Source organism: Castor canadensis, chromosome 11, assembly GCF_047511655.1.
Source record: "Castor canadensis chromosome 11, mCasCan1.hap1v2, whole genome shotgun sequence".
In the NCBI taxonomy this organism is placed as follows: Eukaryota; Metazoa; Chordata; class Mammalia; order Rodentia; family Castoridae; genus Castor; species Castor canadensis.
Genome location: NC_133396.1, coordinates 59,941,028 through 59,959,441, shown reverse-complemented (window position 1 = coordinate 59,959,441; position 18,414 = coordinate 59,941,028). Strand labels below are relative to the sequence as shown.

The 18,414-nt window shown below is 43.2% G+C and overlaps 1 protein-coding gene across 12 annotated transcripts in view; it reads left to right on the top strand.

Moving 5' to 3' along the window:
• Dnah2 (dynein axonemal heavy chain 2) overlaps window positions 1-18,414 on the top strand; it is a 110,594-nt gene that overhangs the window by 52,108 nt on the left and 40,072 nt on the right. For 10 of the 12 annotated variants that reach the window (XR_012438763.1, XM_074046937.1, XM_074046938.1 and 7 more), the window contains 12 exons: window positions 120-308; window positions 720-823; window positions 932-1,121; window positions 1,605-1,785; window positions 2,975-3,102; window positions 3,828-3,980; window positions 4,258-4,383; window positions 13,800-14,018; window positions 14,197-14,314; window positions 14,485-14,621; window positions 15,365-15,502; window positions 15,592-15,750. Coding sequence is in view for 11 of the 12 variants with exons in the window: in XM_074046937.1 (XP_073903038.1) it covers window positions 120-308; window positions 720-823; window positions 932-1,121; window positions 1,605-1,785; window positions 2,975-3,102; window positions 3,828-3,980; window positions 4,258-4,383; window positions 13,800-14,018; window positions 14,197-14,314; window positions 14,485-14,621; window positions 15,365-15,502; window positions 15,592-15,750 (1,842 nt within the window). In the remaining variant the exon portion in view is untranslated. Of the gene's footprint in view, window positions 1-119; window positions 309-719; window positions 824-931; window positions 1,122-1,604; window positions 1,786-2,974; window positions 3,103-3,827; window positions 3,981-4,257; window positions 4,384-13,799; window positions 14,019-14,196; window positions 14,315-14,484; window positions 14,622-15,364; window positions 15,503-15,591; window positions 15,751-18,414 lie in introns of those variants that run through there. The other 2 variants (XM_074046946.1, XM_074046939.1) reach the window with 2 other exon arrangements.

Sequence of the window (18,414 nt, the reverse complement as noted above, 5' to 3'; positions counted from 1 at the left end):
CACATGTTGGATGGAAGAGTTATAATGGTGGGATCAGCATGGGGTTAGACTGGGTTGAAGTGTGACCTGCCTTTGGTTGCATTGCTCCATGGGTTCTTCCCTACTGACCCATTCCACAGGTGTCCATACTAAATAAGTATTCAGAAGCCATCAGGGGAAACTTGACCAAGATCATGCGGCTTAAAATTGTGGCTCTGGTGACAATAGAAATTCATGCCCGGGATGTATTGGAGAAGCTTTACAAGAGTGGCCTTATGGATGTCAATTCCTTTGACTGGCTCAGCCAGCTTCGGTTCTACTGGGAGAAGGTGCTACATGGGGCAACTCCTTACTCTCTCGGCCCCAAACTGACCCTAGTGATTTAATTAAATTCATATTCTCTAGATGCAACGGTATCTGAATCCAACCTTTAGTCCTACCATAGCACCTTAACTCTAGTTCTTAACTGTCTCACCTCTTAATGCAGGAGTGGAAAAATAATTATTCTAGGCAATGTTCCCCACTTGTCACTTGATAGTCACTCCATCATCAGGGAAGACATGCAGTATGAAACCCATTTTTCTATCTTGGTCATGAACCATTCTTTCCCTCTAACTCTAAAATGCAACCTTTAATCTACCTACAATCCTCTGCCCTCTTTGAGCCCTCCTCTTAGCCATTTCCACAGCTCTCCTCTTCCTTCCAGCCCACTTTTGTCACATTCTACCCTGTTTCCTCAGGATCTTGATGACTGTATGATCCGCCAGACCAACACACAATTCCAGTATGCTTATGAGTACCTGGGTAACTCTGGCCGGCTGGTCATCACTCCCCTGACGGACAGGTGTGCACGAATGACGGCATGAGGGGTGAATAAGGTGGTTGTGGTGAGGGCTGCAGAGCTCACCGAAGCCTCCAGGAGGCTGACACAAGTCTTGCTCTCAATTCTCAGGTGTTACATGACACTGACCACGGCATTGCACCTCCATCGAGGGGGTTCCCCTAAAGGCCCTGCAGGCACTGGAAAGACAGAGACTGTCAAGGATCTGGGGAAGGCCCTCGGCACATATGTCATTGTGGTCAACTGCTCTGAGGGCCTGGACTATAAATCCATGGGCCGAATGTACTCAGGCCTGGCCCAGGTCAGTGTCCTGCCCTGTCCTAGAAGTCCCTTACATCTTTTAGTCCAAGAAAGTCAACTGAAACCCAAATCTGGTTCAGAGCTTTGTAGCTTACAACATGACATTGCCTCAGGTAATTGACATTGCCTCAAGTAATTGAGGAATTAAATTGGGAAGGCCTGCTCACCAACCTGAGCTTCACGTTGCTGGCTTACAAAATCAGAAGATTATGTAAGGATTAAATAAGATTGTGTATGGAAACTGCCTGGTGTACAGCAGATGCACAAGTTCCCTGCCCCAGTCTTTCCAACTTTTCTAACCTTACCCCAGTCTGTTCTGTTTGAGGGACTGTTCTGACCAGAAGTGCTATGCTGGTGCCCTATTTTGGAGGCTACCTCATCTACCAAAATATTTTCAAGAAGAGTACATTAATCATGTGTTCTGGTGTCTTGTGGGCCTCCCTTGCTCCTAGTGACTCTGCCTCCTTCCTCCCTCCCTCCACAGACTGGAGCCTGGGGCTGCTTTGATGAGTTTAACCGCATCAACATCGAGGTGTTGTCAGTGGTGGCCCAGCAGATCCTATCCATCCTGACCGCTTTGGCTGCTAGCCTCAACCGTTTCTATTTTGAGGGTTTTGAAATAAATCTGGTGTGGTCCTGTGGGATCTTCATAACCATGAACCCTGGTAGGTGGCAGGGAATAGATGGGGCTTCTCGGGGGGGGGGGGGGTTGGGGAACTGGGTGCCCAGGGTAAGTAATTGCATCATCTTCTCCCCACTTCCACTTCAAAGTGTTTAGCCAAGTGAAATCTGGCTAAAGAAAATTGTGTTAGTAGCTTTCTGTCACTGTGACAAAATACCTGAGAAAATTAACTTAAAGGAGGGAAGATTTATTTTGGTTTATGATTTCAGAGGTTTCTGTCCATGGTCACTTGGCTCTGTTGTTTTGGGGCCAGTAGTCATGGAGGGGAACATATGGCAGAACTCAGCTGCTCACCTCATGGTAGAAGGAAGTGGGAGGCAGGAGCAAAATACACCCTTCCTGAGCATGCCACCAGCGAGTGACCTACTTCCTCTAATTAGGTCCCACCCCCTAAAATTTCCACTGCATATCCCAGTAGCCCATGAACCCCCATCCATTGATGAGGTCAGCGCTCTCATGGTTCAGTCACTTCCCAAAGTCCCCACCTCTGAATACTGCTGTACTAGGGGACCAAGTCTTCAACACACAAACCTCTGGAAGACATTTCAGATCCAAGCTATAACAACAACAAAGGATGAGAGAAGGATAAACTTCCAACCTTCTGGAAGAAGGGAAGACAATCTTACTGTTCTCTTCAAAGGGAACAACAACCACTTACATGTTTATATGCAGCCTGAGGTTCTTAAGGCTGAGCCACCTTATCCCACTGGACTAGCTCCCAGAGTTCTGGTCTACCGCCCATACCTTTTGCTGTTGGGAGACCCTCCCTAAAGTGCATGGCCTTGGGTCTCTCATTACTGTCCCCTAGGAGCAGCCCTGGGAAAGAGTCTAAGACAGAACAGGCATAGGAAAGACTTAGGTCCTAAAAGAATAAGAGAAACAGCTGTAATTTCTCTTAGAACTGAGCTATACATAGAACTTGGAGAGATGGGAAATCAGCAGCTCTATGACTTCAGTTTGAAACAGAGCCATGCAGAAAATGAAGAAAGGACTAGAGAGGAAAGAAGACCCAAGTGAAATGGCAAGCACCAGGCTGAGATGAGAAAGGAAGCAACCTTGGTGTTGGGGAAAAGTTAGCGCAAGGATTGGGAAGAATGGGATTGATTGGGAAGCAAGTGAAGGTAAGGGATTCACTTATTTAGGGATTCTAAATAAATATCATTGTTTTCTAGGCTATGCTGGCCGCACAGAGCTTCCTGAAAATCTTAAATCCATGTTCCGTCCAATTGCCATGGTTGTGCCTGATTCTATCCTTATTGCAGAAATCATTCTCTTTGGGGAGGGATTTGGCAACTGCAAGGTATTGTGATAATCCCTTTCCTCCAATTAATTTTTTAAAAAGTTTTAGGAAGGATTTATTGTAGTATAACAGGATAAAGTATAGACAAAGTCGTGGGGGAGAGGGGAAAAGAGAGAGAATATTTTGTGTTCCCCATGCAGGAAATGGGAGCAAGGACTCACAATTATTTTATTTCCCTTCCATAATTATTTCCTGGACAGAGAAATCCCTGGAAGGCCTCATAATCAGCTTATCCTACAAGGAACTTAGACTGTTACCAGTAAGATGGGGAGGCAGAGGAATTCAGAGGAGGGAGGTCTCCCTCCATAATGTCACTAACTGATAATGGCACGATTCACAAGTTCTCCTCATTAGGACTTTCTGTAGAGCACCTCCCAGATGCTTCAAGTCTCTGACCTAGGGGACTTCTTGTGTGTGTGTGTGTGTGTGTGTGTGTGTGTGGTACCGGGGGTTTGAACTCAGGGTTTCATGCTTGCAAAGCAGGCACACTACTGCTTGAGCCACCTCTCCAGCCCATTCTACTCTGGTTATTTTGGAGATGGAGGTCTTGAGAATGATTTTCTTGTTGCTGGCCTGGAACCAATATCCTCCTGATCTTAGTCTCCTAAGTATCTAGGATTGCAGGCATGAGCCACCAGTGCCTGGCCCTAGGGGGGGTTGTATCTATAACTGCCCCTAAATGAAGAAAGAGATTTATGGGTTGTTTCTGCCTGTTTGGTTCCTAGATCCTAGCTAAGAAGGTATATACGCTCTACTCCCTGGCTGTGCAGCAGCTCTCCAGACAGGATCATTATGACTTCGGCCTTCGTGCTCTTACCTCCCTTCTTCGCTATGCTGGCAAGAAGCGCCGCCTACAGCCAGATCTGTCTGATGAAGAGGTAGACCAAGGACACAGTCCTTGGAATTTTACTCTACATTGTCACTGGTCCTGTGGTGTCCTCAGTAAAGTTTTTCAGATCCTTTCTTTCCCCATATTGGGATTCCCACCTTCGTGCCTTGTCTCCTGTGTTGCCTGCATTCTGTCTGTTGTATTGCTGAGAACTATGGTGTATTCATTGTTCTTGGCTTCTACCCCTGAGCTCTTTGGAGAGAAAGATGTCATGAGTACCTAGGTCCTAGCTCCTCAAGCCTGAGTGTCCATCTTTTCTCATCCAGGTTCTGCTGCTCTCAATGAGAGATATGAATATTGCCAAGCTAACGTCAGTGGATGTGCCACTGTTCAACGCCATTGTGCAAGATCTTTTCCCCAACATTGAGCTGCCTGTCATTGACTATGGCAAGGTAGTCATTCTTTAATACTCTCCCTGACTTCATGTGTGAATGTGCATCTGGGAAGAGGAAGGATGGTGTCCAGGCCTCGTTCCACCATCCCCTAGCTATGATTTTGAGTAAGACAGTTGACCTCTCTTTGGGCTTCCTAATCTATAATATCATAAGGATGCCAGTCTACTCTCTGACCTCACCTTGTTCCCAGACTCACTTATTCGAGTACTTTCATGAAGCAGTTTTTTGGCTTTATCGACACCTTGAGTACCATTGACCTTTCTACTGTCTCTGTACCTGTTAGCCCTCTCCCACTGCTCCTCCTTTCCTCAATCTGAGAGTACTGAGGAGAGGCTGCTGGGATCTGTTTGATATGTGAGAGCAATGGAATGGAGGAGCAGAAAAGGGATTTTAGAAAGTATAAGAACTTTCTTTTCTGGTATTATACTGCTCTATATACCTGAGCTATCCTTTCAATTGAAAGCACCAAAATGCTGCATAAAAACATAAAAATAGGGCTGCAGAGTGTCTAAAATGGTATCATACTTGCCTAGCAAATCTGAGGCTTTGCATTCAAACCACAGTACCACACACACACACACACACACACACAAAACCTCATAAAAATATATTTTTGAGACAGGGTCTTGCTATATATGTATTATGAGCCTAGGGTAACTCATAATCCCCCTGTCTCCACTCTCAAGTACTGGGATTACAGGCATGTGCCATCACACCCAGCCAAAACCACATATTTTTAAAAGCACTGCTAAACTGGCAAGAATTACAAGGGTTCGGGGAGGGGTGGTAGTAAGCACAGGAATTCTGGGTAATAATGGGTTCCATAGCTGGATTTTTCTATGAAAATTTCTGTCAAACATCAGGCATAGGGATAGGAGATAAAGCAGCCCAAGTCTGGAGATACAATAGAAAACCCAGTGCTGCATAGACCTCTGTCTACAGGGACAACCTCCTCAGCCAGTGGGAAGAAGACCACCATTTAGAAAAATATGTACAGAAAGCAATAACGATAAAAACAGCATGGTACTGGCACAAAAACAGACATGAAGACCAGTGGAACAGAATAGAGGATCCAGATATGGAGCCACACAACTATAAGCAACTTATCTTTGACAAAGGAGCTAAAAATATACGATGGAGAAATAGCAGCCGCTTCAACAAAAACTGCTGGGAAAACTGGTTAGCAGTCTGCAAAAAACTGAAACTAGATCCATGTATATCACCCTATACCAAGATTAACTCAAAATGGATCAAGGATCTTAATATCAGACCCCAAACTCTTAAGTTGATACAAGAAAGAGTAGGAAATACTCTGGAGTTAGTAGGTATAGGTAAGAACTTTCTCAATGAAACCCCAGCAGCACAGCAACTAAGAGATAGCATAGATAAATGGGACCTCATAAAACTAAAAAGCTTCTGTTCATCAAAAGAAATGGTCTCTAAACTGAAGAGAACACCCACAGAGTGGGAGAAAATATTTGCCAACTATACATCAGACAAAGGACTGATAACCAGAATATACAGGGAACTTAAAAAACTAAATTCTCCCAAAACTAATGAACCAATAAAGAAATGGGCACGTGAACTAAACAGAACTTTCTCAAAAGAAGAAATTCAAATGGCCAGAAAACACATGAAAAAATGCTCACCATCTCTAGCAATAAAGGAAATGCAAATTAAAACCACGCTAAGATTCCACCTCACCCCTGTTAGAATAGCCATCATCAGCAACACCACCAACAACAGGTGTTGGCGAGGATACGGGGAAAAGGAACCCTCTTACACTGTTGGTGGGAATGTAGACTAGTACAACCACTCTGGAAAAAAATTTGGAGGCTACTTAAAAAGCTGGACATCGATCTACCATTTGATCCAGCAGTACCACTCTTGGGGATATACCCAAAAGACTGTTACTCCAGAGGCACCTGCACATCCATGTTTATTGCGGCACTATTCACAATAGCCAAGTTATGGAAACAGCCAAGATGTCCCACCACTGACGAATGGATTAAGAAAATGTGGTATCTATACACAATGGAATTTTATGCAGCCATGAGGAAGAACGAAATGTTATCATTCGCTGGTAAATGGATGGAATTGGAGAACATCATTCTGAGTGAGGTTAGCCTGGCTCAAAAAACCAAAAATCGTATGTTCTCTCTCATATGTGGACATTAGATCAAGGGCAAACACAACAAGGGGATTGGACTATGAGCACATGATAAAAGCGAGAGCACACAGGGAGGGATGAGGATAGGTAAGACACCTAAAAAACTAGCTAGCATTTGTTGCCCTTAACGCAGAGAAACTAAAGCAGATACCTTAAAGCAACTGAGGCCAATAGGAAAAGGGGAACAGGTACTAGAGAAAAGGTTAGATCAAAAAGAATTAACCTAGAAGGTAACACCCATGCACAGGAAATCAATGTGAGTCAATGCCCTGTATAGCTATCCTTATCTCAACCAGCAAAAACCCTTGTTCCTTCCTATTATTGCTTATACTCTCTCTACAACAAAATTAGAAATAAGGGCAAAATAGTTTCTGCTGGGTATTGAGGAGGGGGAGAGGGAGGGGGTAGAGTGGGTGGTAAGGGAGGGGGTGGGGGCAGTGGGGAGAAATGAACCAATCCTTGTATGCACATATGAATAATAAAAGAAAAATGAAAAAAAAAAGACATTGAGGCCTATCTAACATGGGCATGTCTTAAAAAAAAAAAAGAAAAATATGTACAGAAAAGAAACTTTTCTGATGGTGGAAAGGAAGAGGTAAAATGTCTCTTTTGAGATTTCTTAACGACAAGCTAGCCCTCACATGGTTTATGGTCATAATTTATTCTACTGTATAATTTTTACAATATCAAGCTTAGATTTTAATCTTAAGTAGTTTTAAGTTGTTAGTGCCCACCCCCCTCCCCCTAGGAGACTGGCAGAAGCAAAGCAAATTATTTGTGGAGGAATGAAATAGCAACTTATGCCTAAAACAATTACTACAGAAAAAAATGGGCAACTCATGGTCAAAGATCACAAAACATGGGAGGAAACAAGATACCATGGAAGGAAGCCAGAAAAGCAGAACTGGATCCATGGAGACTTCAGATATTGAAAATAATAAGTACAGAATTTTTAAATAGTTGTGTTAAATATAAAGAAATAAAAGAGAAGCTTGAACCTATGAGCCAGGAACAATAAACTTCTAAACAAAGTAGATTTGAAAATGAGCAAATATGTGGGACACTGGTGGCTTACTCCTGTAATCCTAGCTACTCAGAGGGCAGAGAGAGCAGGAGGATCATGGTTTCTAAGCCAGCGCAAGTGGGTTCGGGGGAGGCCAACAGTAAAAAGGGCTGGAGGAGAGCACCTGCCTAGCAAGAACGAGGCCCTGAATTCAAGCCCCAGTAACATTAAAAAAAAAAAAAAAGGTGGATTAAAATCCCCTACAACTACCTAAAGGTATTGATTTATAAGGCATACATAGTCAAAGATGGTGAGAACAGGAGAGGAGATATCAACTAAATTTAGGTGGAGGAAGTTGTGGCTTACTGAGCAAGCCTGAGAAAGCTGGAAGTGGGGGGATACAGAGAGGCAGCCTTCCAGCATGTGTGGATTAGGCACTTCTGTAAGTGCGGAGTCAGTGGGGAAGTAAAGGAGGCATAACTAAAATAGGGAGGACTGGAGGCAAACTGTTTTAGAAGTAGTTAGGTCTTTAGATCTGGTATCAGTCTGTCCCTGGGTGACTCTGCCTCCCCAGTTAAGCAGAGAACTAGAGGGTAAGTAGCAGGTGTCAGGACTTAGGGGTCAGCAGGTACAGTGGCCAGGAGTGAGTCCTGTTACAAATGGAGATTTAGGGAATGTTTACACATTGAATGCTGAGGCCCTTTTCCTTCTTTCATCTTAGCTTTAAGAATGGTGGCAGCCAGGCAGGAAATTGGAAGAGTTTTCCCTGGGAATCTGTCTGTCTAAAGAGGAATGACCAAGACATTGACAAGGGAAATTTCCTAAGAGGTCCCAGATAAATCACCTCCAGGATCACTCACAGTCTGTGAGTCCCATCCCCATACTCACAAATTCCCTTCAGCTCTTCATCCTCCACCTGCATATATGAGCAGAAAACCAAGGCTCAGCAGACACCTGGGGGAAGCCTTTGGTATGAAAGAAGCCAAAATTAATGGCAAGATGGAGAACATAGATAATGGAGAGAGAAAGGTTTAAAAAAAAAAACAAACAAAACAAAACAAAACAAAAAACCAGAAAGCTATCATTGGCTGAGGAGCCCCAGCTACTCAGGAGGCTGAGGCAGGAGGGTCACTTGAGCCCAGGAGTTTGAGGCCAGCCTGGGCCACACAGTGAGACCCCACCCCACTTAAAAGTAGACAAAAAGAAAAAAATCAATTACCATTAGTATTGTCAGAGAATGAAATACTAGTGAAATGCTATTTAAAAAGGAGTATTCCAAAGAATAGATCAGACAAAGGGGGAAAGAGAGAAGATTCAAAAGCAAATCTAAGAAAGATAATACCCATATAATAGTTGTTTCAAATATAAGAACAAAGGAAATGGAAGGGATGAAATCAATAATGAAACAATTCAAGAAGAAGTTCTAGAGCTGGAGGATTTAAGTTTCCAAAATGAAAGTATCCATAAACACATGATACAGTGGACAGAGTAGGTCCTTATGAAGGCCCGTCATTGTGAAGTTTTACAGTGAGAAGATTAGACAAGCTTCCAAAGAGGGAAAGAACAAAAGTGACAACGTGCAGAACATAAAGATTGAGGATGCTGCGCTCCTCAATAGCAATGTTAACTCCATTAACGATGGATCAGCCCTTAAATTCTGGAGAAAATTGATTTCTGATCTCAAATTCCATACCCAGCCAACCTGTCATGCAGGAGGCTACATTGAGACATTTTTAGACATGCTGACTCTCAAAAAACACCCTCCATGTATCCTTTCTTAGGAAGCTATTGGAGGATGTGCTCTGCTAACACTTAGTTACATACCATGAGAAGGGAAATAGAGATTCAGGAAACAGAAGAGAAAGTACAAGAGAGCAGCTCAAGTAGTGCTTGAGTGATTTAATCAACTGATAAAGTTTGGAGTTAAATGTATTCAAAACCAAGCAACCAGGGCTGGAGACGTAGTTCAGTAGTAGAGTGCCGTGCCTAACATGCTCAGGCCCTGGTTCGATCCCCGCACCACAAACGAGAAACACAGCAACTGTTAGACCTGAGGGAACAAAAGCTATACAAGAAAGGAAAAGTAATCATGTATAGTGCACATTGCTATACCAATACTGGAGGCACACCTAAAACTTAAAGACAAAAAGGGCAAAAGGTGAAAACAGAAAAAAGGTAGGGTGGCAGGATCAAGCAGCATCGATTTTAAGGTAAAGAGCATTACTGGAAATAGTGGGTCACTTTATAATAACAAAAGGTTTAATTCACCAAACAAAAGGTTTAATTCAAAAGGTTTAATGAATCCTAATTTGGATGCTCCTAATAATATATACTCAAAGTAACTAGAGCAAAATTTGCAGAATTCCAGTAGAAATAGATAAATCTGCTATCACGTGGAGATCGTAACATCTTAGCAACTAATAGATCAAGCAGATTAAAAATCATTTAGGTTATGAGCGATTTGAACAGTATAATGAACAACCTTGACTTAGTTGATATCTATAGAAGTTGCAGTCACTGGGCTGGAGATGCAGCTCAGTGGTAGAGCACTTGCCTAGCATGCACAAGGCCCTGGGTTCAATCCCCAGTGCCTCAAGGTAAAAAAAAGAAGAAATTTCACTCACTCATTGCAGAATAGCCATTTCAAGTACATATAGAATATGTGGGAAAATTGACTCTATAAAGGCCTCAAAAATCTTGGAGGAGGGCTGGTGGCATGGCTGACATGGTAGAGTGCCTGCCTAGCAAGCACAAGGCCCTGAGCTCAACCCACAGAACTGCAAAAAGAAAATCTTGAAGTAATTTTTTCAGGCCACAATTTTTTTTTTTTTTACAGTGCTATATATTGAGCCGAGGGCCTCAGGCCTGCCATGTAGGCAGTCTAACACATCCCAGCCCTCAGAATATACTTTCTGATCACAATGCTATGTCTACTGATAGCAGGCAACATAAGCTTTTAGAAAGAAACAATATTAAAGGTAAAGGGGAGCATTGCACAGAAAGATGTAACAATTCTAAACTTGTATGCACTTAATAATGTAGCTACAAAATCCATAAGACAGAATTGACAGAACTAAAAGGAGAATAGATGAATTGATAATCCTAGTGAGAGAATTTGCCATATTTCCCTCAGAAGTTTATAAAGTTGACCAAAAAATTCATAAAGGTATAGATTTGGTGTGGATTACTTCTTCTTAATGAACATACCTTGGTTATATGAGATGTTAACATTCGATGAATCCAATAGAAGGATATACAGAATCTCCCTGTATATCTCCCAACTCTCTATAAATCTAAAATTATTTTGTGTAATTCTTTAAGTAAAATGTTTTACATAAATTAAAAAAGAGCTAGATATGAATTCTTTTTAACAGATTTGACCTGACACATATAGAATATCATATCCAACAATTGCAGATACACATTCTTCTCAGGTACATGTGGAACATTCACCAACATTGACTATATGCTGGGTTATTAAGTCTCATGAATTTCAAAGGATTGAATTTGCACAGAGGATGGTGTCTGACCACAAAAGAAATCAACAGCTAGAAATCAGTAACAAAATCCAAATAGAAAAAACCCAAATGTTTGGAAATTAAGCAATACAATTCTACATAATTCATGGGTAGAAGAAAAAAAATTAGAATAGGGAGAGGGTTTATGGGAATATAGTACAGTGGGTGAACTTGTTCGAAGTACACTGTACACATCTATGGAATTATCACAGTGAAACTCCTATCTGCTATTAATATATGCTAATAAAAATAGTAAAAGAGATGAGCAAAATATTCGAGAGTAACTGAATGAATAGGAAATGTGTCACTAAACTTGTATGACACAAAACATACATGTCCTCAAACATACCAATAAAACTAGTTTTCTGATAGTGAAAGGAAGGTACTATTGGTGAGGCCTCTTACTGTAGTGTTTGAGAAATACAAGTAAACAATCTTGCACCTATTAGAAGTTATTTGATTGCATGGCATATGTCTTTAAAAATGCCACACTTCAGGTGCCAGTAGCTCACGCCTGTAATCCTATCTACTCGGGGCAGAGATCAGGAGGAGCAAGGTACGAAGACAACCTGGGCTAATAGTTCTTGAAACTCTATCTCAAAAACACCCATCACAAAAAAGGGCTGGTGGAGTTGCTCGAGACGTAGGGCCTGAGTTCAAGCCCCAGTACAGCAAATAAATAAATAAACAAAATACCACATTTTTACCGGCAGAGGCTCATGTCTATAATCCTAGCTACTTAGGAGGTGGGGATTGGGAGGATTGATATTTGAGGCCACTCTGGGCATAAATGTGAGATCCTCTTCAAAAGATATATAAAAGTGAAAAGGGCTGGAGGTATGGCTCTAGTAAGGCCCTCAGTTCCAACCCCAGGACTGCCAAAAAAAAGTCATACTTTTTCTAACAGATTGAGTTGATATAGTACATTTTCTTTTTCTTTTTCTGTACTGGGGCTTGAATTCAGGGCCTTCACCTTGAGCCACTCCACCAGCTCTTTTTGTGATGGGTATTTTCGAGTTAGGGTCTCGAGAACTATTTGGGCTGGTTTCCAACCACGATCCTCCTGATCTCTGCCTCCTGAGTAGCTAGGATTACAGGTGTGAGCCACCAGCACCCAGCTGACATAGTACATTCTTGGTTATCAAAATAGCATGCAGGCCAGGCCCAGTGGCCCAGTCCTGTAATTCCAGCTACTTGGGAGGCAGAGGCCAGAAGGATCACAGTTCAAGGCCAGTTTAGGCAAAAAGTTTTCAAGACCCCATCACAACCAGTTACTGGGGGTGGCAGCATGTACCTGTCATCAGCTGTGGGAAGCATAAATAGGAGGATCACAGTCCAGCCTGGTCCAGGCATAAAACGAGACCCTGTCTCAAAGATAAGCAATGGAGATGGGACCCAGTGGCTCACATCTGTAATCCTAGCTACTCAGGAGGCACAGATTAGGAGGATTGAGGTTCAAAGCCAGCCCTGGGCAAAGAGTCTGTGAGACCCTATCTCAAAAATACCCAACACAAAAAAACAGGGCTAGTGGAGTGGCTCAAGTGGTTGAGCATCTGCCCAACAAGCGTGAGGTCCTGAGTTCAAACCCTAGTCCCACCAAAAAAAAAAAAAAGCAAGACCTTGACTTCAACCCCTAGTACCAAAAACAAAGTTGTCATTTACATACAAACCCGTAGATACCCATAGAAATTGTGGTATTTTGGGGATTTTGAATTGGTAAATATTCACAATGTGTAAAAACATGACATAGTGTATGATATCAATTATCTAAAATGGACCGTGTTTGTCTGTCTACAGGACCTAGAAGAACATGTCTAACTAAATTGTTTGTAGCTGTTTTTGTTTCCTGTAATAGACATGTTAACTTAAAAAACTAAGTTTTTAGCCAGGCATTGTGGTACATACTGTAATCCCAGCTACTCAGGAGGTGGAGTTAGGACAGTTGTGATTTGAGGACAGCCCATGCAAAGTTAGTGAGAGACCTTATCTGAAAAACAAAAAACAAACGGACTGTGGCTGTAGTTCAAGTGGTAAAATGTAAGCAGAAAGTCCTGAGTTCAAACCCCAGCACTGCAAAAAAAATATTTTTTTTAAACCTAAACAAAAACATGACTCACAAGTCTGGGACTGTGGGACTGGACTGAACCATATGGGTCACGGTTCTGTAAGCACTGCTTTCCACTTCAGTGATGATATTTAAAAAAACCCCTAGGGCTGGTGGTATAGCTCAGCTGTAGAGCATTGCCTAGCACGTGGGAGGTCCTGAGTTTGATCCCGAGCAACACACACATACACACAAACCCCTGGCTCTCCCCCCAGATGATTTGCTCTGCAGTAGGATGAAATGCATTTTGTTCCCAGCTATAACCCTAGCACAGCGCTTTCTGCGTACTATGGAGGCTTCATGAATATTTATTGACTAATACTAGAAAAAATGTGTAGAGCTACATGTGCGACACTGTGCACACGAGGACACTGGGGCTCAGAAAAATAAATTAATTTGCCTCACATAGCTGAAAGCTGAAGAACCGAGCTGGTTGACCAAAGAGCCCAGTAACTGTACTGACCAGCTTCCATGTGCATGAACAATTACCAGAGTGCCCAGGACTCTAGGGCCGTTTTTAATGGTTTGAACAGATCATCCCAGGCCCTGAAGGGAGTTTGAAAACCCCTTGGAAGCCTCATTCTTTCTTTCCTGCTTCCTGCATTTTTCTTCCCTCAGCTGCAGGAGACCATTGAGCAGGAGATTCTAGATATGGGCCTGCAAGTCACACCGTTCACCCTCACCAAGGTTCTCCAGCTGTATGAAACCAAGAACTCCCGCCACTCCACCATGATCGTTGGTGGCACAGGCAGTGCCAAGACTACCTCCTGGCGAATCCTGCAGGCCACTCTGACCTCGCTGTGTCGCGCTGGAGACCCCAACTTCAACATTGTTAGAGTATGCAGTTGGAACACAGAAGTCACCAGCAGAGACAAGTGGTGGTTGGGAGGCCTGGGAACAATTAGAAAGAGCAGGGGCAAATGCTAGAATTTAAGAGGGGGGCCTGGACCTAAGGTGGGGTTTGGGGAGTTTTATCAATCAGGAGCTCAGAAATTCCTGCTGGTGTCTTTTTCAGGAGTTCCCTTTGAACCCTAAGGCATTGTCCCTAGGGGAACTCTATGGGGAATATGACCTCAACACTAATGAGTGGACAGACGGCGTCCTGTCCAGTGTCATGCGGATGGCATGTGCAGGTATCCAAAGAAACATGGGGTGGGGGAGGTGCCTGAACCTCCTGAGGGAGTGCGGATGGGGATGGAAAGCCCCAGTGTGGGAGACATGCTGGGAGGTGGGAGCCTGGGGAAGCATGGGAAGGAAGGACAGGGGAGTGTCCTGGGTTCCTTACCATCCGCCTGCCGCTAAGACGAGAAACCCGATGAGAAATGGATCCTTTTTGATGGCCCTGTGGATACATTGTGGATCGAGAGCATGAACTCTGTCATGGATGACAACAAAGTACTGACCCTCATCAATGGAGAACGAATCTCAATGCCAGAGCAGGTACTGTATGCCATGCGGTGGGCCAGTGTCTTAGGGCCCTGTGGGAGACAGTGGAGGGATAAAGAGGGACTGGGAAGGAGACCTGAATCCCAAGAGAAGAATAAGTTCTATAGGAGGAAGATGCCTGGATTCAGGGAAGGCTGTGGCTCAAGAAAAATGCTTTATCTAGGTTGGGGATGGAGCTCAAGCCCTGGGTTCCATCCCCAGTACCTTAAAAGGAAGGAAGGAAGGAAGGAAGGAAGGGAAAGAAGAAGGGAGAAGGAAAGGAGGAAGGAAGGAGGGGAGGAAAGAAGGAAGAGAGGGAGGGAGAGAAGGAAGGAAGGAGAAAGGAAACATAATTAAAAAAGCAAAAAAGCCTTGCTTACCATGGATGTTGGGAATAAGTGTACAGAAATGAACTCTGTGTCTAGAAAACACTTGTAGATTTAGGCCTCCCTCATCCTCATTTCCCCTGGTGTATGAGGCATGGCCTTCATTGTACCTCTATGCTATGAACCATGGGCTGTCACACCCTATTCTTTTCTGTTGTACAAGCCAGGCAGTGATTTTTCCTAAGGATAACCTTGAATAAGTTCTGATTTTTGTTAGAAAGCACTCCATTTGTAAACCTTGTGTTTTTATTCTTCTTGTCATACTTTATTGATAAAGACACACCTTGAGTGTGGGTGTGAGTTCTGCGGGGGTTTAACTACCGTGGACGTGGGGGCAGAGGAAGATGAGAGTCTGACAAAGTATATCCTTAGGTATCTCTCTTATTCGAAGTGGAGAACTTGGCAGTGGCCTCTCCAGCCACTGTCTCTCGTTGCGGGATGGTCTACACTGACTATGTTGACCTTGGCTGGAGGCCCTATGTTCAGTCATGGCTAGAGAAGAGGCCAAAGGTATGAAGGGAACTGAGAGAGAAAGTGACCAGGGTGGCCTATAGGGTGTTGAGAGCAAATATATAGAGTCCCTTCTTGTTAACCTGCAGACAGAGTTTGAGCCCCTTCAACGCATGTTTGAGAAGTTCATCAACAAGATTCTGGTCTTCAAGAAGGAAAATTGCAATGAGCTGGTGATCCTGCCTGAGTACAGTGGTATCATCTCCCTCTGCAAGCTGTACTCAGTCCTGGCCACACCAGAGAATGGGGTAAGGGGCTGACCAGCCCAGGGCAGGGGCAGGAAAGGAGTTCTCACCATCTTATGGGGACAGCCTCAGTTTGAACACCAAACTTGAGTGGAGCAGAGACTTCAAAGGGAGGCCTCAGTGATGACCGTGGAGGCAGGCAGGTGTGCATTTGTGTGTGCAGATGTACTCGTAGCATACTTGCTGAGCTGGAAGCCCAAACTAGGGAATCTAAATTGCATAGACCAAGAGCAGGGAGTGTAGCTCTGTGGCAGAGCATCTTGCCTAGCATGCAGAAGGCCCTGGGCTGCAGCCCCAGCACCACTATAAGTAAATAAATGTATTGAGTAAATCCCATGATGGGATCTCACGATAACTTCCCACCCATATTCTTGGAGCTGAAGATATAGTTGATTCAGTTCCTCATTTCTCCATCCTCTTAAAACATGGCTATTATTTCTTGATATATGTGTAGCCTTGGATACCATTTCCACTGGAAAGAGCTCCCAGCCTATTCTGATGAGAGTTTCAAAAAATTTGAGATAAATTGGTATGTAAGAAAAATTTTGTCCAGTTTAAAATTTTGGAGTAAGGACCAAAATTTGGTATTTTTTATTGAGATGAAAATCACTGCTAAGAAATGGTTCATATTATTTTGTAAAGATGTTATCAGATAAACCATGAATATATTATAAACAACAGTAAGATCTATAACAGTATTAAATTATTCCTTGTGCAATTAATAGAAGTTAAAAATATGTAGATGGACTTGCAAGGTAATGTGTGGGACGAGGACAGTCATATAGTATTGATGGTGCCCAGGTGTCAAGGAAGAAGTGTGGGGACAGTTGGGGAGGCTTTTTAGGAAGTGGAGGAAAAACAGCTTTTGAGAAAACATAAGCACACAGAAGTGAGCTGGGATGGGCAGGATAAGGTACTAGTGTTTGCAGCTCAACCAGGGAGTCATGGTGGGGTGGCAGGGCAATGGGGTGGCAGGGCAATGGGATGGCAGTGTGATGCCTTCGTATATACCCTCTCCACTGTAGCAGCGACCCTAAGGAGAAGGCTCAAGCGTGAGGATGGTGAGATGTGCTGTGTGTTGGGGGCTGAGCTGGAAGGACATAGTAAGGATTCTGGATTGGATATGGCACACCATAGAGTAACAGAGATCAGTGTGCTTTCTCACTTATATTTTGGGAATGGAGGATTCTTCTGAGACCAAGTCCAGCATTCTCGATTGGACAGTATCCCGTATCTCATATCATCTGTAGTTCTAAGCATCGTCAATCAGACCCTATTGTCCAGAGCTCCCCACCCCTGGAACTGTGGCTGTTTCCCATGGTAGGTCAGGAGTGACAGACAGGTGTGCTGTCTATGAGCTGTTTGCCCCGGTGAGGTCCTTGGAGTCCAGCAGACTTCCATACACCCTCCCTGGCTGGGAAGTTGAAAGCAAGAGCTCTGGAATATGCCATCTCCATTATTGAGTTAGTATATTTTTAAATTTAATTTTTTTTGTGTGTTTGGGGGGGTTGAATTCAGGGTCTTGTGCTTACTAGGCAGCACTTGAACCACACCTCCAGCTTTTTGCTTTAGTTATTTTTGGGATAGATCTTGTGATTGTGCCTGGGCTGGCCTAGACTTCCTGCATAGCTAGGATGACAGTGCACATCGCCACGCCTAGCCTTTCTTGGTTGAGTTGGTGCCTCTTAAACTTTTTGCCTGAGCTCTCCTCGAACTGCAGTGCTCCCTATTTCTGCTGCCCAAGTAGCTAGGATTATAGGCATGAACCACCACGCTCAGCTCTTGGCTAAACTTCATTTTTAATTACACAAAAATTTGTAACATTTAATTTTCATTCTAAAAATTAGATTTTTTTTTTGAGACAGAGTCTTGCTATGTAGCCCCGATTGGCCTAAAACTCTCAATCCTCCTGTCTCAGCCTCCTGAGCTCTAGGATAACAGGCAAGTATCACCACACCTAGCTTCTCAAGTCCTTTTTGTGCATCTCCCTCTTCCTGATTCTGGTCTCCTTTCTTCTCCACACAAGAAACTACTGAAGTGTGTTTGAATGTGTTATTCTAGATCTTATTAAAAAGTGGTTATTTATATACAAACCCATAGGTAGCCACAGAAATTATAGAATTTTAAAAATGAATCATGCTATATACAACATGCTTGTTAAATCAACAATATGTTTTGAGTTCTGTATTGCTAAGGGTAGGCTCAGTTCATTATTTTAACAACTATGTACTGTGGTAGAACCCCACATTTTATTTTTCCATCCTCTACTGGTGACTATTTAGTTCATAGCCATTTTTTTACCAGAATATCACATAAGTTTATTTTTGATGTTAGCAGTAATATTAAAACAGACAAATTTAATTCTTAACTGCACCAACTAAACTTAGACTTTTTTTTTGTAGTACTGGGGCTTGAACTCAAGGCCTACACCTGAACCATGCCACAGCCCTTTTTCTGAAGGGTCTTTTTGAGATAGGGTCTTATGAACTATATGCCCAAACTGGCCTTGAACAGTGATCCTCCTGATCTCTCCTCCTGAGTAGCTAGGATTACAGGCATGAGCCACTGGCACCTGGCTAAACTTAGCCATTTAAGTACTTTTCCCTCCAAAAATCGGCGGGAGCTTTTCTTTTCTGCCTTGGTTTCCCAATAGTTCTGGTCATACCC